Source organism: Trachinotus anak, unplaced genomic scaffold, assembly GCF_046630095.1.
Source record: "Trachinotus anak isolate AG129_WGS33_773 ecotype Australia unplaced genomic scaffold, CSIRO_AGI_Tana_v1 ptg000020l, whole genome shotgun sequence".
Taxonomy (NCBI): Eukaryota; Metazoa; Chordata; class Actinopteri; order Carangiformes; family Carangidae; genus Trachinotus; species Trachinotus anak.
The window spans coordinates 7677829-7701507 of record NW_027273871.1 but is presented as its reverse complement, the minus strand read 5'-3'; the positions used below and the strand labels follow the sequence as shown (position 1 = coordinate 7701507).

Here is a 23679-nt window from a genome sequence, read left to right as displayed (position 1 = left end):
GTGTGGAAGGAAGTGAAATGATCTGTTTCATCACGGCTTAGTTCAGTTCCACTGAAAGTTGAACAAAGTTTATTTCAAGGTTGTTTCTGATGTGACCTTCACTCGTTTCCATTGTGACCATTTTGAACCAAATCGTATCTAAAGCTGTGCTCTGCATGTCCTCCTCTCCCTCCTCCCTCTTCTCTCTGTATCTGCACTTTAGACTGAAGTTTGCAGTAAAGTCACTGATGCACTGACACGTTGGCTCGTTGTTTTCAGAGCGGCGTCACTTTAACTTTCGTCCTCGTGAAGCTGCAGACGACACAGTGTTCCTGTCGTTGTTACACTAGTTTCCAACGGCCTGAGGTTTGAGTTTCCTGTGACACTTTGAGGAAACAGCAACAGCTGCTCGTTGTTTTGTAACAGTCTGTCACAATGTTGAGTTTCACCAGCCAGGCCAGAGTTCAGCAGAACAGACTGGAGGTCAGTTTCAACTGAGCTGATCTCAGACTGAGCTGGGCCCTCGTGGACCTCACAGGTCCAGGTCTACACTCCTGGCCGGAAGTATGTGGACAGTCAGACATTTGTTCCTCAGGCTCCGAACGTCAGCTTCAATAAACTACATGAAACTGTCCAAGTCCAAGTCCTCCAACCTGAACCAGTCCTCCAGCCTGAACCAGTCCTCTAACCTGAACCAGTCCTCTAACCTGAACCAGTCCTCTAACCTGAACCAGTCCTCCAGCCTGAACCAGTCCTCTAACCTGAACCAGCCTCTAACCTGAACCAGTCCTCCAACCTGAACCAGTCCTCCAGCCTGAACCAGTCCTCCAGCCTGAACCACCCTCCAACCTGAACCAGTCTCCAATCAGAGTTAGTCCTCCAGCCTGAACCAGCCTCTAACCTGAACCAGTCCTCTAACCTTAACCACCCTCTAACCTGAGCCGGCCTCCAATCTGAACCGGTCCTCCAACCTGAGTTAGTCCTCCAGCCTGAACCAGTCCTCTAACCTGAACCAGTCCTCTAACCTGAACCAGTCCTCTAACCTGAACCAGCCTCTAACCTGAACCAGTCCTCCAACCTGAATCAGTCCTCTAACCTGAACCAGTCCTCTAACCTGAACCAGCCTCTAACCTGAGCCGGCCTCCAACCTGAACCAGTCCTCTAACCTGAACCAGTCCTCTAACCTGAACCAGTCCTCCAACCTGAATCAGTCCTCCAGCCTGAACCAGTCCTCTAACCTGAACCAGTCCTCTAACCTGAACCAGCCTCTAACCTGAACCAGTCCTCCAGCCTGAACCAGTCCTCTAACCTGAACCAGTCCTCCAACCTGAATCAGTCCTCCAGCCTGAACCAGTCCTCCAGCCTGAACCAGTCCTCTAACCTGAACCAGTCCTCTAACCTGAACCAGTCCTCTAACCTGAACCAGTCCTCCAGCCTGAACCAGTCCTCTAACCTGAATCAGTCCTCCAGCCTGAACCAGTCCTCCAGCCTGAACCAGTCCTCTAACCTGAACCAGCCTCTAACCTGAACCAGTCCTCTAACCTGAATCAGTCCTCCAGCCTGAACCGGTCCCCCAACCCTCTGATTGAACCCGTAACCTAGTTTCCCTGAAATATCGCCCCTACAGTGGCAGGTGTACCAGACCTTGGTTGTCATGGTTACAATAACAAACACGCGGACTTTAACAAGAGCAGTGTACCTAGCTTCATCGCCATGGTTACTATAATAATGGTCATGTTTGTTAGGTTCAGGAAAAGATGGTGATTTGGGTTAAAATAAGTTCTTCCTCAACATGGGACGGTCTTTGTTGTCATGGTTACAATAACAACAAACACTCATGGATAATAGAAACAACATAAACAAGTCGAACTGATTAAAAGGTGATTTGTGTTGAAGGAGAGAAACCAGCAGCAGCACCATCTCTTTGTGCAGCTGCTTTGTGTTTTGTTGTGTTGAAACAGGAAAGTCACAAACACAAACTGTTACACAAACTGTTTAAATCATACTGTTGTCTCTATTTAATGAGCTCTTCTTCTTCTGGTTTAATGGCAGCGACCGGAGACTCAGCTCCACCAGCTGTTTATCTCCATTAACCCGTCAACTCAATTCACACAACAGTTGTGGATACAAACACATTTATTTTCATTTTCTTTTGCTGAGTTTCTTTAAATTTATTTAAAATTTGTGTTACATTTGGACTAAAAATTGTGTGTTGTCAATGGACAGTAAAAGCAAAATTAGAACCAAATACAGTGAACAAAAATTTAAATGGACTATGAAAGGAAGTAAAGCTTTATATATTTCCGGAAAAGAAAAAGACTTAAAGAACTTAATCTGGTTAAAAACTGAGGATCGAACTCCATCTGTTGTTTTCTCTTCTGAATTTTAAAATCATGTTGGTGGTGATGACAAAAAAAAACATAAATGTGTTTCTTTATTTCAATTTATTACAATTTGAAAAACCTTTATTAGAACCAGACATAAAAAAAAAGAAAACATAACTGAAACTGTTCAAATTAAACTTTGTGATATTGATGATGAGGATGAAACATAATGACTTTAGTCATCCTCTGACTCTTCATCATCTAATCTATCATTGTTATGATCAGTAGTATTAGGCCTGTTATTAGGAAGCTCTTTAATCAAGTGTCAGTACTAATTAATTATTTCAATCCGTTCATTCATTAGTTTTCTGTCACGTTTCCACGTCACATTAATGAATGTATGAATTATGTCACAAAGATTATTGTTATACAGCCCGAGGTTCAGAATGTAATTAAGTTTATCTGTATTTTGTCCCTCGTTGTTTTCCGTCGTTCTCTGCCTGATTAGACTGTTAATAAAGGTGTTAGATGTCATTGTTTGTGATGTTTCAAAGGGCTGGACCTTCACTGTGGGGGGGTACAAAGGTGATGTGGGCAGTGAATTAATGAATGCGACCATAATTAATTTATCAATTATGTATTAATTACAGTTGCAGCTCTAAGTGAGTTTTAAAGCAGCTGTAATGACGTTTAACTGAAGCTTCCCCGTCCCCACGGTGTCCGGTCTGAACCGCTCGGCTCTGGTCGTTAATGTTCGTTTGTGAACGTGAAACCGAATCAGCTGTTCAGCGCCGCCGCATCCGCGTCCTCCGAGCGCGGTTTTTCCGCGCGGCGCGCTTCGCACGTTGCGACATTACCGCCTCAGAAGAAGTGGGTGTGAACATCCACACCGAGCCTCACTCAGCCCCAGTCCGAGAGGAAGGTGGCTCCTGTCGGCTCGAGCAGCGGGACGTGAAGGTGAGTGACTTCAGTTTGATCTGAGCCGCGGGTTTTACCTGGTGATCGATCAGCTGTTTGATGATCAGCTGTTGGATGATCAGCTGTTTGATGATCAGCTGTTGGATGATCAGCTGTTGGATCACAGAGCTCCAGCCTGTGGAGCTTCACCTCCTCCTGTCTGAGCAGAGGAGGTGAAGCTCCTCCTCACTCAGTCTTTAGACCTGTGTTTTACCCAGGGACCCTCTGCTTCCCTTTTAAAGGGCCCCAGAGTGGCCCCTGAACCCCATGTTTAAGACCTCAGCTGCTGTATTCCTGGCTGGCTCACGGAGGAGGGGGGGGGGGGGGTGTAGCAGGAATGCTGCCTGGTCAGGTGTTTGAACATCTCAGGATCTCTCTGAGCCGATGGCCGGCTGGTCCGGGGGCTCAGACCAGCTCCTGTGACCGGGGGCAGGTTTGAGAGAGAAGCCCGAGCTGCTGCAGACGCAGGTGACAGGTGAAGTTACAACAGTCTGAGGTCAGAACAGGAACAGAAGGGACGGCGTGTCCCCGCTCAGGTGTGTCAGCTGGGGTGTGGCTGCATCCAGGTGAGACTCAGGTGAGAGCTGCAGGCTTTCACTCAGGGCTGTGACGTCATCTCACGGTGGAGACCTGCAGTCAGGGAAGTTTTTGGACAGAAACTTTTCTTTCTTATTGGTTGAGGTGAGCAGGTGGAACCAGGAAGACAGCGTTTGTTCCTGTAACCTGATCTTAAAGGGACACTCCACCCAAAAACACAACACAAAACTGTTTCCTGAGTGTTGTCATCAGCTGGAGGCTTCAGGTGTCACGGCCTCGGGTCTCCTCAGGGGATTTTTAGTGATCTGGACTCAGGTGACAGATAAAATCCTCCATTTAAGTTAAGAAGTTGAAAGTTATGAAACTTATTCTGACATAAAATCCTTCAACAGGGGTGATGTGATTTAGCAAAGCTCCAACAGAACATTTTCAGCTCTTAAAAATCATTATCATAAAACCACAGTGCACCGGAGTGAAGTGTATTGATGACGTCGCACCGCCAGCTCAAATGTGTTCATGCAGAAAGCCGATTGTTTAAATGTGGTAAATGTTGCAGTGTTTTATTAGTGTCCTATAATATACTGTTTTTTTTATTTAGTTGTTAGTTTACTTGAATCTAATCCTTCAGTTTAAGGCCGAGTTCAGTGACGACTGAAGGTGGAATCAGTGAACCCTCTGACCCCCACCGTGCACGTCACCGTCACTACTGACCAGTGCTCCAGAGCTGAAATCAGTCATTCATTTATTTACTAATTATTTAACTCATTTTAAGTTAATATCATCAGGTAGCAGCTGCTCAGATGTGGAGATTTGCTCGTTTTCGTTGTTTTCTATTGTGGAAGCCTCAGTGGTTTAAGAGTTGATCATCAGAAAATGTTGAAATAGGTTCAGAGAATAATGACGGGTGTTTTTCAGCTGGTTGTTAAAGAAAATAAATGTCAGAGGTGTTGATGAGGTAGAACACAGCCTTTCCGAGTGGTCTGAATAAAACAGCACAACAAGGTTTTAAGGTGAAAGTTTTTTGGTCATAAGATTTAGTGAAATTTCAAACGTTTTAACCTGCTGGTGAAAAGCCGCGAACATCTGAACAATGACAGTTCGTCCAGAAAACGCTGAGATATTTCACTGCAGGGTTTTAATTCAGACCCGATTCATCCTCTGGGGAAAATGATTATCTGTACAAATCCATCTTACATTTGTCTGGACCAGGTGGACTGACCCCGCCGTCCAGCAGCTTTCATTAGTGGATTACATGTTTTTTATCATGCGTATTCAGACCAGGCAGAAAAATAAAACCACACACAAGATGAAACAGGACGTTAGGAACCATCTTCACCAGCCTGTTTTCATCTGGGGACAAAAACACTTCATATCAGAGTCTTCAGAGGAGACGCTGCAGCTTTTTTTATTTTACTGAGCTTTAACACAGGTATTTTCTGTTTGTTGGGATGTAACTAACAAAAGTGTTTGCAACAGTAGTTTACAGTGATTTAGCTGCTAGCTGACTTTCTGAATGTGTCTTATGAATCAATTAGCATGCAGCTGTTAATTTGACCTAATCCCAGTTCCTCCCTTGTCTGGAGTCAGCTGGCGTTAGCGCTCATGTTTAGCAGCTAAGCTAAACCAGCTAGCAGGTCTGCGCCTGTGACTGGTTGAATGCTAATGAAATATTTGTTGAAACAATAACTTTCTTTCTCCAACATCATGTTCCAGCTTTAAAAATGACGCTTTGAACTCGTATCTGTTATTTATGCACCCACCACACAGGCTAGCCTACAAGCTAGCTGTTGCTAGCTGTAGTTCTCCACAGCGGCTGGGCGCTCCGATGAACTACACAGAACATTTCAGTGGTTGTTTGTTTTTTCAAGATGATCATTTTGAAGTTTAAACAGATGTGAACACGGCAGAGTCCGGTCTTAGCAAAATTCTGACAAAATATGTGCGTTTTAGCTTTTAGCTTAGCTCTAATTACTAAGTATTAGCATGTTAAACTGCTACTGTAATAACTGTAAACATTACACCTTGTGAATTTCTGTATCTTTTAATTGTCGTTGTGAGCATGTTAGCTTGTTGATGTTAGCAATTAGCTCAAAGCAGTGGCTAAGTGCAGTTTTCATCTGGTAAAAGTTGTCCAGAACTTTGCTTCAGCTGTGTTATGTTTAGTGCTGATTATCAGGGGCGAAACTAACGAACTATCCAGAACAAGCCTGAAATTAAAACTTTACTCTCCATAATAAAGACCTGGGACCCTGAAGCAGACCTCATGGCTTTAGTGATCTTACTGTACCTGAAGTGATGGGTCAGTGACTAATAATCTCATTTACGTGTAGTTTCTTGGGGACGCAGAGCGATAAATAAAAAACGTTGATTATTTGATGATGTGATGAAATGTTTTGTAGTTCGGTTGACCCGACTCTTCTCACCTCCTCTGCCCAGATGAGCAACGTGGAGGCAAACGGCGAGAACATTACTCAGGTTTCCAAGAAGCCTAAAATGAGTGGAGAGACCGCAAACCTGCACCTGGACGGCATCCCCCCGGACACGCTCAGTAAGGTACCTGTCACCTGAGGAGGACATGCTCCCTGCGTTCAAAGCCTCTGTATGAAGTGACCACAGTGGGTAGGAGGGCTGGGGGCCTTTTTACACGCCTGAGTCCAGGGGCCCATTTTCTCATTACCCATCCACTGTTGCAGACGACTGAGAAATAGCAGCTATTTATTTATCATCATTATTTCCCCTGCAGGAGGGATTTTTCAGTGTTTGTTGACCACACACTGCTGCAGATGTGACTAATGTAACACACCTACTCCTCCTCCTCGCCACCTCCTCCTCCTCTTCATCCTCCTCCTCCTCCTCCTCCTCCTCCTGCTGCTGCTGCTCTTGTTAAATGAACAGATATTATTATGTCATGAATCAAACTGTTTGGTGACACATCAAAGTGCTTTTGTGTGATTGTGTAAAAGTTCAGTGAACCCGGTGACCTCCTGTCTCTGGGATTTAAGTCCTGTTTCACACTGTGGTGATGAAGTGTCTCTTATAGGAACCAGGGAGGAAATCACAGAGTTTATATCAGTGTGATTCATGCAGGAGGATCAGTCATATGAACAGTGATTGGATGAGTCACAATTTTGTTTCCTCAGTTATATTATAGAGGTTTTCTAGTTTTCAGCCTCTTAATCTGAAGGTCACCAGGTTTAACAGAGGGAGCAGCCACACCCAGCTCCTCCTGCAGGAGTCACCGTGATGCTGGGAGGATTTTTAAGATGTTTACTGGACTCGGTCACTGACGTGTTAGTGTCAGGCAGCGTGACAGAAATCATCAGATATGTTGATGTAATATCAGCTACAGACCGATGCCTTTTTCTTTTTAGTTGATTTTATTTTTTAGTTCCCATTAAAAGTTGCCGAATCAGACGTTAGCAGTTGGTGTTTGCAGTGAACCCATGGATGCACAGACAGTTACCACCACTTTCATTTAATACTGAAGGAAACTTAAAAACCTGACGATTGTCAGGGAGGTTCTGCAGATGTTAATGGACATTTATCCTTCAGAGATAATGAAATCCGGACTGATATCAGTGTGTTTTATATTTCACTTTCCTCTTCGCTCTGTCATATTAATCCCATCTGAGGCTGCAGCAAACAATTATTTTCATTATCCATTAATCTGCCAATTATTTCAATGATCATTCAATTAATTGATTGATCTTTAAAATGTCAGGAAATAGTGAACAATGCGTCTTCAAATGTCTTGTTTTGTCTGATCAACAGAAGAAAGATGATCAGTTTACTGGAAGAGAAAAGATACAAACAGTTTGGTTAAAAAATGATCAAATTAGCAAAATCATTGCCGATTAACTTTCTTTTGATTGATTTGAGTCTGATTGGGGCATTTTTTACAGCGTGTGTTGCAGGATGAGAGCAGCCAGTTTAAAATAAGAGTTTTAATAGTTCAGTGTCATGATGCAGGAATGAAGTGGGCCACACCTCCTCTGACGTGAAGCAGGACTGAGCATGTCCAGACAGGACGTGTTGGGAAAGAGAGGGAATAAAAATTAGGCTGAGAACAAACACGTCTGTGGAAAATTACTGCAGCTCATGAAGAGGAAGAGGAGGAAGACAACGAGAGGAGGGGCGTGTGTTAGTGTCAGAGTCTGCTAACATCCTGGTCCTGGTCCTGGTCCTGGTCCTGGTCCTGGTCCTGGTCCAGTTTTTGAGGCCTTTACATTTCTGAATAATAATAATAATAATAATAATAAAACTTCTTTTGTTTTGAACAGTTAATATGAAAACTAAACTTAAAATTAACTTAAAAACAGAAAAAGACAAAAAACTGAAAGAAAAAATCAGAGAAAAGTTTTCAAAAGTGATGAAGAGGTTTTTTAAACAATATTAAAAATTCACAGTAAAAAGATGAATTTTCTGCTTGTTAATTCTTTCTGCTTTTTTTCTTGTGTATATTTTTATAAACACACTAAACTCTGGGAGGTTTCCATAGAAACAACACAGGAAGCAGCACATCATCACCTCAGGGAAGAAGTATTCAGTACCAGTATGACACAGTACAAATACTCCAAGTAAAAGCACAAAGTATTCTCATCAAGTATCAGCTGTAGAGGTTCTCCTGTCCAGTGGTTCCCAACCTAAGGGTCGGGCCCCTCCAGAGGGTCACCAGATAAATGTGAGGGGTCATCAGATGATTCATGGGAAAATAAAAAAATAGTTTTGATTCATGACTTTGTGAATGATCTAAACGAAAACAAGCAGAAAACCTGTGTTTTCTTCGTTAAAAACACATTTGATTTGATTTTAGAGCAATATCATGGTTATTGAAGTTCAGTATGAATCTGTGGAGGAGAAGTGTAAAGTAGCAGAAAATGGATATAGTAAAGTACAAGTACTTCAATCTGATACTTCAGTGCAGTAATTTATGACCTAAAATTAAAAGCTTCCGGTTTTAGTCACTAACAGGATGTGACCTCGTGGATTATTTGAAAAGCTTCTGTATGAAACTCCTGTTGATCTGCTCCTGCTGCTCCTGCTGCTCGGCTCACAGCTCTGGAGGTTGTTGATGACGGAGGTCGTTTAAGTCACAGTAAACTTTATTTAAAATGAGCCGAGTTCAGTGAAAAGTGCAGAGGACGAATCCAGAGAAACGGAAACTTTAACTGGAGTCAGCTGCAGACGTCCTGAACTGACACCTCCCACCTCCCCCACCTCCTCCACCCCCCACCTCCTCTCCAGACCCTGATGAGCCATGTTCAACCACCCACTGCAGGAGGGGGGGAGGGGCAGAACAAAACACAACAACAAGAAACACATGGCAACAAGTGTGTAACGACTTCTTCTACTGAGCAGCGGTTGCGACACTGAGCTCTGGAGATGAACCGAGACAGAAATGTAAAAGGAAAACTGTGGTGAACCTGTGGGTGTGACCCCACCTGTACCGTGCTACCTGTGACTGTAGAGACAGACGCAGCTTTTAAAAAGTGCTCAGTGTTTTTCCAGCTCTGGAGGAAGCGGGAAACAGGAAGAGGAATGTGAATAGCTGCTGCCATCTCCAGAGGGTCATATCAGGCTGCACCAGCCAGGCCTCTTCCTGAGGAATGAGCCTCGAACACGTTTCTCACAGCAGCCTGAACGCCACAGGTTGTGTCGAAGCGTCATCACCAGAGCTGCAAACAGCTGGAACATCAGCAGCCGCTCAGAGCCAGAGACAGTTCAGAAAATCAGCTGCTCGTAAACGGAGACAAACAAACTTCATTTAACGGGTTAGTCACCGACAGCTTTAACCAGAGGCTCCAGAGGGCCCCCCTCGCTGTTGGAGTCTAGTGGTCATTAGAGGAACTGCAGCTCTCAGCTCTTCACTGTTGATGCTTCAGGTTTCAGACCTGGAGGCTGAGTCTTGGTCCAGACCCAGGACCTGGACCAGGTCAGAGACACAGAGACAAACACTGAACAATGTGTTGATAATGAGCAGTTTATTGAACCAGGTCTTTAAATATGAGTCATAACATCTTTATTCACTCATTTTACTGAGTGCCCCCCCTGAAAAATAGTGACTCACACCTACTTTGTGTTCCTCGTGAATTTGTGTGTATTTTCATGCAGGTCACACATGATGTGTGTCAGGACAGGATTTCTGAGAAAAGAGCCAATTAATGAAAAGTTACTCGTTAATGAAACGACCACAGGTTCCCAGAAACCACAGAGCAGGTCGAGCCATACGTTCGGGCTCGTTAGGAATCATTTCTGCAAAGTGAGCAGCAGCTTTTCTGACCCCTCCCTCACTGTGAGTCTGTGCTGCCATCTGGTGGATGAAGACGTGAACTCTCCTCTGGCTCCATGTGACAAACTACAGCAACAATATGACAACATTGATATCAAAAGACCTGTGTGTGTGTGTGTGTGTGTGTGTGTGTGTGTGTGCAGGTGGAGAGGTACCTGCAGCGTTTCCACCTGTCTCTGGAGAAGCTGCAGGAAGTCTCTGCTCGGCTGAAGAGGGACCTGATCCGAGGTCTGGGGAAACACTCGCATCACAGGGCGGCCGTCAAGATGCTGCCCACCTTCGTCAGGGCCACGCCGGACGGGACGGGTGAGGACGTTAATGTGTCGGTCAGAAGGACGCAGATGTGAGGCAGGAAGCAGCTGATCTTTCATCAGTCACTCAAAGTCGATACAGACAGTGAGGTTTTAATGATGAGCTCATTTTCAGATGGGTCAATAATCTGCTCACTAACGGTCGAGGCTACACACAGGCCCAGACGTTTGTTATTTTTCATTCATTCATTCATACAGAAAATTACACAACAGCATCAGCAGATTTCCCAGCATGCACTGCCTGAGCATTAAAACCAAGACATGTTGAGTTCAGACTCGTGTCATCACTGATATTCATTTCTCTGGCTGCAGAAGGTTTGTGCTGCACAGCCTGACAGGAAAACGCCTGCAGGCGATACTCAGGGCTGAAAACAAACTGTCATCCATGTCTTTCTTTCTGCTTCATCTGAGCTCCAGTCAAAGATAAAACAGTCAAACAGTCCAAATAACATCAGAGATGTGAAATGATGCAACACTTCCTGTATAAGTGAAGCTGTTTCAAACAGAGTTAGACACCACAGCGACCTGTTCCAGTCTTTTCTTCACTCATTTAAATGTGTATAGATGAGTTTTATTTTTTAACTTCACTTCCTGTGAGGTGAAGCTGATGTGTTGTCGGCTCCTCCCGGCAGAGAAAGGAGATTTCCTGGCGTTGGATCTGGGTGGAACAAACTTCCGGGTTCTTCACGTGCGAGTGGTGGAGGAGCAGCAGAAGGTGCTGAAGATGGACAGTCAGATCTGCGCCATCCCCCAGGAGATCATGCTGGGCACCGGAGATCAGGTGACTCAGGAGGTGGAGGCTTTACCCTAGACACTAACACCTCAGACCGACCTGATGATGATGACTTGCATTGTGGGTAATGTAGGCGCCATTCCAAGAGGAATGTGTGGAATAACAAAGATGACATCTCTGCCTCCCCTGCATCGACAGGGCTGTATGAGTGCAGGGTTTTATTAAAAATATAACTTCAGTCTGGATTCAATTAATCACCTCTTACATATATTTATAATATAAGGTGCACGAGGTGCTGCTCTTTGTGGAACAGTTGGTTTCTCTCTATAATAAACTAAATGAGATGATGAATATCATGATATACAAATGAAATTGAACTGAAAGTTGAAAACATCTGTCTCCAGCTGTTCGACCACATCGCAGCCTGTCTCAGTGAATTCCTGGACTCTCAGGATCTGAAAGGACAAACTCTCCCTCTGGGCTTCACCTTCTCCTTCCCCTGCGAACAGAAAGAGATCGACAAGGTCTCACACACACACACACACACACACACACACACACACACACATACACACACACACACACACACACACACAGATGTGCATTAACCCTCTCTCTCCACAGAGCATCCTGATCCGCTGGACCAAAGGCTTCAACTGCTCCGGAGTGGAGGGAAGAGACGTGGTGCAGCTGCTGAAGGAGGCCATCCGCAGGAGAGGGGTCAGTCATCACACACAAAATTTATTAGCAATTATTTGATCATCGATTGATTATTTTTCATCGTCCGGATCCAGCTTCTGGAAGAGTTCGATGTTTCTCTGTAATAATCGCTGTTTTTTCACCCTGAGGGAAACAACACAACAACAACACATCAACCAGATAAACATTTGACAAAACCTGTGAAAAACGTGTAGAACCGGATCCACTGAACCAGATCGAACCAGATTCAGGACCAGATTGGGCTGGAGGCACCTAACAGACCCCCACCCTCCATTTACATGTTATTTTATTTAAAACCTGATTAAATTTACATGATTTTTCTGTAAGTACAATATGAACTGAAATATTCTGAGTATTAAAACTAGATTTCCACAGACGTCCTCATGAGGAACTTTAAGATCTTATTTTATTTTAGATCCTGGTTCCATATAAATGTAAAAGTCGTCAAATGACCACAAAGCACTTGGGGCCTTTGGAAACAGTTTCTCAGTACAAACATTTCTGCTGATAATCCTCTTGCACTTTAACATTTTGAACACAGGACTTTTCTTGGATTCTGTGGGAGAGTTTTTATGTTGTGGTGAAGTATTTGAATTCTTCATCCTCTTCATCCTCCTCTTCTCTGATGGATTTCTCCTGTGAACATTAGCACAGATCATAAAGTCCAGTGTTCAGGTGTAAATAATAATGTGTAGAAAGAAGCTTCTGTCTGACGATAACCTGGATATTCATTTGTGTAGCAAAGTGTAGTTGTGTAATTGAGTGTGTTTGATGTGACGTTTGTAAATGTGTGCGACACTGAGTCGATGGCGTCTGTGCAGGTTGTTTTCTGATCAAAATCACAGTGACACTTTCTCTTTGTGCATGCGGGTTGTCAGATTGTAAATAGGAAGGACATAAACACACCTGTCTGTCTCTCTCTCTGCAGGACTATGATATAGGCTCGGTTGCCATGGTGAACGACACGGTGGGCACGATGATGAGCTGTGGATACAGAGACCAGAGCTGTGAGATCGGCATGATCATCGGTAACCACACAGTTAACGAGCTGCAGGACGTCCTCAGATAAACCTGAGTCTGACTCTGTCTCACTGCTGTGTGTGTAATATCAGCTGTACACAGGGGGGAGGGGCTCAGGTACAGGGGGGAGGGGCTCAGGTACCGGTACAGCCCCCCCATAAAATCTGTTCATCACTCACACCAGAGTCAGAGGGTCAGAGGTCAACCAGGTACAGGTCCAGAACCCTGGACCAGAACCACATAGAGACACAAAACGATCAGAGACACAAAACAATCACAAAAAGACACAAAACGATCACAAAAAGACACAAAACGATCACATAGAGACACAAAACGATCACAGAGACACAAAACGATCGCAAAGAGACACATAATGAACACAAAGAGACACAAAACAATCACAAAAAGACACAAAACGATCACATAGAGACACAAAACGATCACAGAGACACAAAACGATCGCAAAGAGACACAAAATGAACACATAGAGACACAAAACAATCACAAAAAGACAAAAACGACCACATAGCGACCCAAACTTGTACAAAGATGCTGTGTCTGTGAGGTTAGGGTGTTGGACACGCACCCCGTGTCCAGTTTATTAGCTACTTAATGATTAAATCCTGATGTGATGTTCAGTTTGTGTTGAAACGGAGACGTTTAGATTGTGATCATGTGGGAGCAGCTGGATTGTGTTGTGCTGCTATTGAACTGCTTCATTATTCACAGAGCTGTTGTTGAACCAACCTCAGTGAATTAAATAGAGCGAACACAATAATAGAACCTGTCGATATTACACAAGTCTCCTCCGTGAAGGCGTTTGTTGCTGATATGATGAATTTTGATTGGTTATAACTTTAACGAACCGTTTGTTCATCTCTGCACTTAAAGTAACTGGTGCTGTTGTAAACCCACATTACCCAGGAGGCTGTTCTTCTCTCGAACAGCGTCCTCTCATGTGTGACTGAGCTTACAGGTCGTATTGTTTCCCGCCTCACAGACAGGTTGTGTTGTACCTGGTGAACAGCAGAAGCTTCCTGACAGCGCCGCCACATTAGATATAATGAGGATGATGCTGCAGCAGCGAAACGTCTCCTCTCTCTGCTATAATTAGTTTGACTCCAGAGCTCGCTCTCCCTCTGGAAACAATGACACCCACAGTGTGTGTGTCTGTGGGTGGGTTACTACATAACGGAGCATCATATTATTTGTCTTTCAGTTATTTTCCTTCACTGGTTAAAACTGTTTTGTTTTTAAATCTCTAAATGATCCACAGACAGAACGTTTCACTGCTGCCTGAAGAACCGCAGCTCGTTCACAGCATTAATATAAAACCAGGACTCACACGGACATCTGCCTTTATATGAATTGTTTGTTTTGTCAGATGAAGAACCAAAAAAAAAAAACAAAAAAACAAAAAAAATTAAACATATTCTGATTTCAGACTCTAATTAACTAACTAAAAAACATATGTTCAACAGTAAAGTTACTTTGGTGAGTTTGTGGCTTTTTGACTCGTCTGTCACTAAACCATGAAACCCTGAACCAGGAAACCGGATAATTAATGAATCATTAATAAGGAGTTTAACTCACACTTCTAACTAAATTACCTAGTAACAACAACTCCCTCATGACTAATTACTTTAAAGTGACACATCACACTAACTAGTCCCTCATCACTTCATAATTATCTGACTGTTTCTCTGCCTGTTAAATTAAAGCTTCATCATATTAAAACTAACAAGTTTTTACTGAGACATTTACATCAGAGGCAGCAGGTTCTTGTGTTTCAAATACATGGGCCATCAAACAGGCTGGGGGGGTCTGGCACCAAGTAGTTCCTCGAGCACTCACATTTATGTGGTATTTAAGATCTGTTAAAGAAGATGTAGTTGGAGCTGAAGGTGACAGCTTCTCCTCCTCCACAGGTACGGGAACCAACGCCTGCTACATGGAGGAGATGAGGAACGTGAAGCGGGTGGAGGGCGAGGATGGGCGGATGTGCATCAACACAGAGTGGGGCGGCTTTGGGGACGACGGCTCCCTGAGCGACATCCAGACAGAATTTGACGTGGAGGTGGACAAGATGTCCATCAACCCTGGTGTCCACACGTACGTACGACGGTCACGAGGAAAAAGATTCTCATGCTTAAACGATCAGTCAACTTAGACCCACAGAACATTGACTTGATCTAAATAATACATCAACATTATCTGGGTCCAGCTTCACACTTGTGAGGATTTGATGTTTGAAGTCAGATTTTAAAACAGATCACAGGGACGAGCAGCTGTCCACTGTAAAACACATGACGAAGCTCCAGAGGAGGTTTAAAGTCCTGGGGGAGCAGCTTGAACTCATTATGGCTGAAATTATAACTGGAGTGGGGGTTAAAAATATCACCAGCATATGCACTGGACAGGAAGTGTCTGACCAGAGCAGGTGAGGTTAAAGTCACCTGACCTCTGGAGACATAAACCCCGTCTGAGTGGAGTTTAGGACCCAGAGCAGCCTTGAGCTAAAAGCTAGCATCAGCATGCTAACATGCTCACAGTGTTTGCAGGAATAATGTTTTTCATTGTCACCATCTTAGTTTAGTGCGTTAGCATGCTAACATTTGCTAACTAGCAGTGAACACATCGTTCAGCAGTGTTTTGCTGAAATTTGGTCATGAACCAAAGAATGAGACGAGTGAAAATGTTGAGCTGCTGGTGGCGACAGAGGCGTCCGGATTCATCCTCTGGAGATGACGAACGTCCGCTCAAAATGTCGTCGAAGTTTGTTTGATAGTTGTTGAGATTTGGATCAAAGTGGTGAAGGACTGAGCAACAGTCCTGCAGCAGCCTGATTCATTCTGACCCAGACTTAAATTATCAAGTTAAGAAAATCAAAGAGAAAACCTGAAGGAGCTGCAGCAGCTTCTCTGAATAAACAGCAAGACGATCTGAGGGTCTCAGATATTTACTGCTGCTTTTAAAGACTGATTCTCTATGAGGGTCTCGCCCACGTCTTTGTGATCAAACTAAAGATCCACGGCCTCTCAGTCAGAGCAGCCACATGCTCAGATCTCCACACTTTAATACACTTTAATTTGTTTTATCCACATAAACACCAATAAAGAAAATGATACTAAATATAATTATCTTATATGGTAAATCTGCATTTATTGTGACTTATTATTACTCAATAACTGATCAGTGCAGCGACCAATAACCACAGAACAATTTTCTGGACACAAACAAAAACATTTGTGAACAAACAGAAATCTACTCCACTTATCACTTTTTATTGGAATAAATTCAGAGTGAAAACTGTTTCTTCTTGTTGCTATAACAGGAAATATCGTTGCATGTTTCTGCTGCTGGACATTTTTAAATGTATTGAATGTATTGAATGTGCACAGGGAGCAGCTGGTTCTAATACAAATAAAAGGGAGGCTGGAAGATATTTTTATTACTTATAAAATAACAGTAGCACTGGTCGTCTGTTCTGATTAATGAGCAACTTGTTTCACATGTAAACAAACTGTCGGCGTCTAAACACCAGCTAAATGTATTTCAGCTGTGTTCGACAGTATTTGTCCACCTGGATGTTTTGACATCTGTCCTGTTCCCTCTGCCTGATTTCTGCTGTAGCTTTGAGAAGATGATCAGCGGGATGTACCTGGGAGAAATAGCCCGCCTGCTGCTGGTGAGGCTGACGGAGGAGAAGCTGCTGTTTAACGGACAGACGTCAGAGGCGCTGCTGACCCCGGGTGGATTCGAGACGAAGTTCATCTCTGAGATCGAGGAGTGAGTGTTTGGTTTCATCACAAGCTGTTAACTCTCTACTACAGCTCTTACAACTGACACAAACACAGTTTACACTGTAATTCTGTTATAGGAATAAGATGCTAACAAGATAGTTACTATCTGGTGCTGGGTCTTAAAGCTCCATGTTTTTACTTCTCCAGTGTTTCATTTAAAATGTTGATCTCCATCAGAAGATATATTTGTGATTTTATGAACCTAAAACCATCTCAGTGTAGTTTTATATCTCCTCTCTCAGGCTTCTCTCTGGAGCTCTAGTAACAACAGGTCAGTCAGCCAATCAGAGGAGAGGATCTGAGCCTCTGTTCTGATTGATCCAATTAAAATATAGCAGATTTCAGGAAAACACTCAAAGAAACCAAATCCTGCAATGTTGGTTGGAGGGTCCAGGTGGGTGGGGATTGGGGGCATGGCTGAGTTGTGACATCACAAAGTTCCAGAAGTCCTGACGGCTGGTTTTAAGGCTCAGTGTCTGAATACAGGCTGTGTGCATTTCTCTGTGGACTGAGGCTTTGATTCTTTCACAGTATTAATATAGAACCTAGACCTGCTTTATAATCACAAACACATGGACATCTACCTTTAGACTGGGTGGAGCTTTAAATGAACAGCTCTAAGTAGTTTTGTAAGATCTGGATCACACAGGGAACAGACAGGTGAAACAAAACAGAACTAGATGTTGTTAATTCTACTTATTGTGTGATTAAGAAGGTGAAAACAGCCACATTATTATACAAAGAGACACAAACAGAAACAAATGACGTTGTGTCTTTTGTGAGTCTGTTTTGTTGTTTTGTCTCCTCCAGTCAGGGAAGAGACAAGGAGGGTCAGGGGGCCTTTTACATGTATGTACCCGGGGCCCATGTTTCATAGCTCGTCTGTGGCTTCACCTTAAAACACCTGGATGCAGTTTCTCAGTTTACAGGAGAGAAATATCGAACTGATCCAGCTACAGGAGGAGAACTGCATCCTATCATTTTCATTTCTAAAGGTCTCCTGTCACAGTGAATCTCTTCTCCTCTCACATTAACACCCCAGCTCAGAGCAGATGTCAGGCCTCGTTACCTCTGGTCCCCCCTCAGGTAAAGACTGGACCTGGACAGGAGTCTGTCTGGTTGGGTTCTCTGCATCCTCCTCTGAACTCAGAGAGGATGATTCATTAAAGGTTATACTGCATCTGTAAGATCGTCAGGTACGGTGAGGTGATGTCCTCCATGTTGTCCGTCTTCACTTCCTGTCTGTGTCTCAGGGAGGACACCGGTCTGCAGAACTGCCAGAACATTCTGACCCAGTTGGGTCTGAAGTGGGATTTGGTCGACGTCCGAGTGGTTCGTCTGGTCTGCGACACCATCTCCTCGCGCTCAGCCCGTCTCTGTGCCGCCGCCCTGAAAACCATCGCCAATCGCATCCGAGTCAACCGTGGGCTGGACCATCTGAAGACCACCGTGGGGGTGGATGGGACTGTCTACAGAAAACACCCAAAGTAAGTGGGGGGCCAACTAAAAAGCTTGCAGGTTCAGGGCACAAATGACCTGCAGCAGAACCTAGTGAAGGAGGAAGCAGCCGTCGTTCACATGAACCAGGAGGAAATCTTGGTTTTTACAAGTTAGTTTTGGGGAAATATCAAATCATATTCCTGTGTGTGTGTGAACAGGCAGCAGACGGTGCTGGGTGTTGACACATTAACTCACTTCCTGCCTTTGTGAGGAGAACAGCATGTTGAGAAAATAAAACCCTGTCACTTCTCTTCCCTTCAGTATTATTTCCTCTCATGTGACCACAGTTAACACATTTTTGCAGCGGATGTTTATTTTTTAAATCTGCTACGACACATATCTGCTCTGTAAATCAACTGTTCTGTAAAAATCAGAAACCAGAACTGAAAAATCAGTGTTTTAAATGTTTTGGTTTCAGGATAGTGCCCCCTGGACTTCCTGTGAAGTGACAGAGCTCTGTAGATGTTCACATTCAGTAGAGAGGGATCTTATTCTGAAAAAGCAACAGTCAACTTTTGCAGCAAATCACAGACCCGCCCCTGGTGTCAATCAATCTCTGACACGCCCCCTCACCTGCTGTCAATCAATTACAAACACGCCCCTCCAGCTGCTGTCAATCAAACACAGACCCGCCCCTTCACCTGCTACAGTAGGTAGCAGGTAGCAGGTTTTTCCCTCCTCATCTTTCCCTCGCTCTCACCCTCTTTTCTTTCTTTCATCTCGCTCTCACTCACTCCTTTTCTCTCCCGGTTCATTCTTCTCTCCCTCCTCCTGTAGTTTCAGCAAGGAGCTCCAGGAGACGGTGTGCCTCCTCGCCCCCAAGTGTAGCATCACCTTCCTCGTCTCGGAGGACGGCAGCGGGAAGGGCGCTGCCATGGTAACGGCTGTGGCTCAGCGACTGGCTCTCCAGTCCAGGCTGTTAGAGGACAGTGACGGTGAGGACGAGGAGGTGGAGGAGGACGACGAGGACGACGATAAATAGAGTAACGAGGATGCAGATGATCCACATCCGCCTTCAGACAAGAAGTTTGAAATGTTATTTTTAAAGCCTGAAATATTTTCATACAGATATGATTGTTAAAATAATGAGACATTTTCAGATCATTTACTTCAGTAAAATGTAGAAGTAGTCTGTTACATTAAAAGTCACTCATTCAAAATTGTAGCTCACCACTTTATTCGAGAGCAATGAAATAAAACGTGATCTCTTTCAAAAATGGAATGAATTATTTCAAAATAAAATAAAAATTAACTTTGAACAACAGACTTAAAATGCTGCTTATAACAAATCAAAAATGTGATGAAAGATAAAAAGCAGCAGATACTCTAAATTCAAAAATGTACTTTAATAAAAGTAGAAAAGTATTATCATAAAAATACCACAAGTGAAAGTACTTAGACCCTTCTCTCTCTGCTCTGTGATCAGCATTTTTACTTTTGATACTTCCAATTACATTTTGTTGACAACACTGATGTTCTCTCACCTGTGTCTCATTTTGAATTCAGAACTTAAATAACAGTATTTTTTTTTTTTGCAGTATTTCTAGTTTCACTAAAAGGACCAGTGGGTAGGATCTATGGGGATCTATTGTCAGAAATTGACTATAACATGTTGCTACAGTAGCTCAGAACGGACAAACCAAACACTGGCTCTAGTGAGGGTCTTTTGCCTTTTTATATTACCTGAAGGCCACCGTAGGTTGTACTCCTGGGAGGGGGGGGGATCTGTGACTTCACCAGTAGATGGAGCTAAATCCTACACGCTGGTCCTTTAAGGAAACGATCACCTCATTAATACATCATAACACCTCATTAATACATCATAACATCATTGTTGAACATTCAGTGTTGTTTATCTTGATCTACTGTATAACTGAAGATATCAGATTCATGTAGTGTAGTGTTACTCAGTCTCCTGGAGGATCATATGCTACTGAACTGGCTGCATTATGTTTGTTTTGAAGCTACATTTATTAACAGTAGTGGACTCGTGAGGAGGTGGTTGTGATGGATGGTAGAGTCCTGTCTGTAGTTCAGACAACAGCAGCTGTTTGGTTCAGGTTTGTCAAAGGTTCAGTGTGAATAAACAGGTTGTGAACTTCTTCTGTATTAAACCAGACCAGGATCTTTCTCTGACCTGAGTCTGAATGAACCATGACACAGATTAACGAGGCTGCAGTCACTACAGATGGAGGTTTGCTCTGTGAGATCAGATATTTTAGAGGAAAACAAACCTGTTTTTGTTATTGTGTCACTGTTTGGCTCACAGAGCAGGGGAGACGACACGAGGTGGCAGATGAGTTTCAATCATTTAGCTACAAAAAGGAAATAACAGATTTAGGTCAACAATAATGAAATAACCATAAAAAACAAAAAGGCTTCAGCTTCTGTCTGGTCTGCAGGACTGAGGGGACCTGGGCCCAGCTGAGCAGACGGGGCCCAGGTGTAGCTCATCAGGCTGGTTCCCTGCATTCACCACCTGAAAACAACCACAAAGAGAAACAGGGCACTGCTACATAGCTAATGTTAGCATTAACAGCTGTTTTCCCAAGATCTTAAGCCATCGCAATGTGTAAATCGCAGGAGGTTATGAGACGTCTTTGAACAGCTTCTTCTTCATGGCAGCCTGTGTGCTCCAGTGACTCGGTATCAGAAAGTGGCGAGAGGAGCTAGCTGGTTAGCATGCTAATTTTAGCAGAAGAAAAGAAGTGACAGGAAGTAAAGGAATGACGTTTACTGATGGATCCTGAACTCGTAACATTTTCCTCTAAACTGTTAGGTAAACAGCTGTTAATGCTGATGTTAGCTATTTAGCAATAACTGCTTTAATATAAAAATTAATCTGGTCGTGATTAAGTTTCCTTGACAAACATATTTGCTGTTGCAGTTTAGTTGTATATTAACTTAATTTCTAGGAGACAGGGTTTAAATTGTTTTCACAAACATACACTTCCAGTAGCTGTTAATATGTATTTTAGCATGTACACGTTAGCATGCTAATGCCAGCATTTAACCCAGACCTCACAGTTTGTTGCTTGTTTTGAGCATTTCAGCAATTTTAAACATCCGTGTCTGTTATATATGTGTGAGAAATGATGAAATAATAAGAAATGAATAAGATGGCGTTTCTGTTCCCGTCAGTGTTTTTAAATTCTTTTATGAGATTATAATCCAGACAATACAATACAAAGATTAACCTCTTTGAATAAATTTTTTTGAATCACAAATCATAAAAATATATTTTGTTATATTCATCCAACAGAACCTCAAGAGCTTGAGTTTGTGGTCTTAGCCACTCTCTGGTTTCATGTTTATGTGTTAATAGAAATTAGTCTGTAACAAACAGCAAAATATCATCTTGTCATTGTTTGATCAAATATAAAAAATAGAGTTATTTTCTTCTTATTATGTGTCTGTATGATGTTTTCAGTTTGCCTTCAACTACAGCTCCCATGACTCTTGGCTGTAGATGCACTGTCGAAGCCTTGTGGGAGTTGTAGTAGTTGATGCTAAGTAATTGGTCATTTTTTGACTGCCTCAGATAAACCAGCAGCTAGCTTTAGCTCCTTGTATTAAACAAGCTCTCAGCTCTTGTCCTCTCGGACCTCACTCATTTGATATGATTGACTCCTCATCAATGGTCCTGAGAAGTGGGTCATGTTTCTGGCTGTGTGTTAGACTGGTTGAGTCTTCAGGAAGCTGCTGGGGTCCATTATTATTCTCACTGTACATGAGAGACTGTAATGTATGTTTCCATATATGTTGATGACACACAACTGTACGTCTCTGTTGAACCAAACAATTCTGCAGCTATAAACTCCAGTACTATCTGTCTTCTAGCAGTAAATAAATTAATGAGCAATAATTTTGTAAAGTTAAATGAGGAAAAAACTGAAATCCTACCAGTCGCTGCCCACTAGAAATGCAGTTTAATAAATTGAATCTGACGTTATAAGTCTTGGTGCAACGATTCAGATCTAAGCTTAAAATCGCACATCGAGAACTATCATTCGTCCACCTTAGAATCACAGCCAAAGTATCATCATTTATAAACCAAACAGATGCTGAAACACTGATTCATGTCTTCATTTCTAGCAGACTTTATGACTGTGATTTTTGTATTGTACTCTAAAAAAAAAAGAAAAAAACCACAAGAGACTTCAGCTCATTCAAAACTCTGCATCTGATTCAATGCAGAGCACATCAGTCCAGTTTGATCTGCTCTGCACTGACTTCCTGTTACATTTAGAATCTAAGGGCTTCCTCCTCAAATACAAAGGAAGGAGCTACATTGCTAACTCCTTTGCTAACACTTGAATCCTCAGCTGCTGGTTTATTGGAGGTTTCCAGCAGCAGCTGTAGGAAAAACATGGACGACACGCCCTACAGATGTCAGAGGAGCCAGCTCGCTAATTATTTTTAAAGAAGCTAAAAATGTATCTTTTCACGTTCGTCTTTAACTAGCTTTGACTTTCCTGATACGGGCCTGAAATTCTTTTTTGCACTTCTTTAAAAATGCTGGATCTTACTTTGGATTCCATGTGTTCTATTTTCTAACTTTATTTTATCTTGTTACTTTTATAACTCAGTGGGTTTTATTTTCCATCTAATGTTACATGAATTATGGGATTCCCTCCCTGTTTTTATGATGTGTCTGTTTGGTGCATGTAATTCTTTTGAGCTGCATTTCTTGTAACAAAGGTGCTATACAAATAAAGTTTTTGATGCTCTCAGTGGTTTGACGGTGCTTCCTGACCTGATTATCCTTAGTAAGACTTAGTCATATTTTTTTTTCCAGGTGACACCATCATCAGACTGTCAGGTCGGCATCACACAGCTGACTCACTCTCTACATGCGTTAAAGCAGTTTTTGTGTGTAGCAATGACACGTAACTGACAGAACCAGCAAACAGAAACAGTATTTCAGTTTACGCAGTGTGCAGATTACCCCAGCGTGGCTGTGTTCGCTGCAGACAGCCGCTCCGTTGCTGCAGCTCTCACTGACATGCAGAGGACGAATGGGAGCTGCAGCCTGAAGCCTGTGTGTTTTTTTCAGCACCTCTGTGCTGCTGCAGACAGTCTGCTGCAGCCTGCTCCTGCCACATGGGGGGTAATTTTTGTGGATGAAAGTCAAGAGCCTCTCAGTGGCTCGGCTTCAGAGCAGAGTAATATTTATTAATGCCTCGCCTCTCAGCACACAAACCGCGCTGCGCAGTGTTTGAAAGAGAAATTCTAGAGGTGTTGACAACATGTAAGATGTTTACCAGCTCAAGTGTTTGCTGCGACCGAGAGCGTGTAAATGTGATTTCAGGAGACAGTTGGTGAGACGACAACGAAACCTCGGGCCAGCAGCCAGAGCAGATTAATGAGCTGCTTTGGCCGATGAATAAACACACAACAAGCAACGGTAACACTTCATAACACAGCCTGCAATTTACATCACAATCCTGTTGTATGATGAGGTGCTAATAAAACATTTTCTGGCTCTTACTGGTACTTTAATGTG

General features: G+C 43.1%; 1 protein-coding gene and 1 long non-coding RNA gene across 3 annotated transcripts; one reads left to right on the top strand and one right to left on the bottom strand.

The window, feature by feature from the left end:
• Window positions 1–380: 380 nt before the first annotated feature.
• Window positions 381–928, bottom strand: LOC139637532 (uncharacterized). Its single transcript, XR_011694607.1, has 3 exons — window positions 881–928; window positions 758–828; window positions 381–632 (listed from the first exon to the last, which is right to left on the bottom strand). It is a non-coding gene; the product is annotated as an uncharacterized lncRNA (long non-coding RNA).
• Window positions 929–3038: 2110 nt separating this feature from the next.
• On the top strand, window positions 3039–22906 carry LOC139637434 (hexokinase-2-like). Of its 2 annotated transcripts, none has more exons than XM_071506140.1 (11): window positions 3039–3260; window positions 6234–6350; window positions 10230–10392; window positions 11030–11178; window positions 11535–11654; window positions 11755–11850; window positions 12779–12878; window positions 14799–14982; window positions 16504–16659; window positions 17927–18160; window positions 18951–22906. In XM_071506140.1, exons 1-11 carry the CDS (start codon window positions 3054–3056, stop codon window positions 19153–19155), a joined length of 1731 nt encoding a protein of 576 aa, XP_071362241.1. In that variant the 5' UTR covers window positions 3039–3053; the 3' UTR covers window positions 19156–22906. The 2 variants fall into 2 exon arrangements, with proteins under 2 accessions (XP_071362241.1, XP_071362242.1); XM_071506141.1 differs by lacking the exon at window positions 3039–3260 and adding an exon at window positions 4605–5226.
• The last annotated feature ends 773 nt before the right edge of the window (window positions 22907–23679 follow it).

Coding starts and splice junctions, on each gene's coding strand:
- LOC139637434 (XM_071506140.1), top strand. CDS start 3,054: ATGTTCGTTTGTGAACGTGAAACCGAATCAGCTGTTCAGCGCCGCCGC. Junction 3,261..6,233: donor TCGAGCAGCGGGACGTGAAG/GTGAGTGACTTC, acceptor TCCTCTGCCCAG/ATGAGCAACGTGGAGGCAAA. Junction 11,655..11,754: donor AACAGAAAGAGATCGACAAG/GTCTCACACACA, acceptor CTCTCTCCACAG/AGCATCCTGATCCGCTGGAC.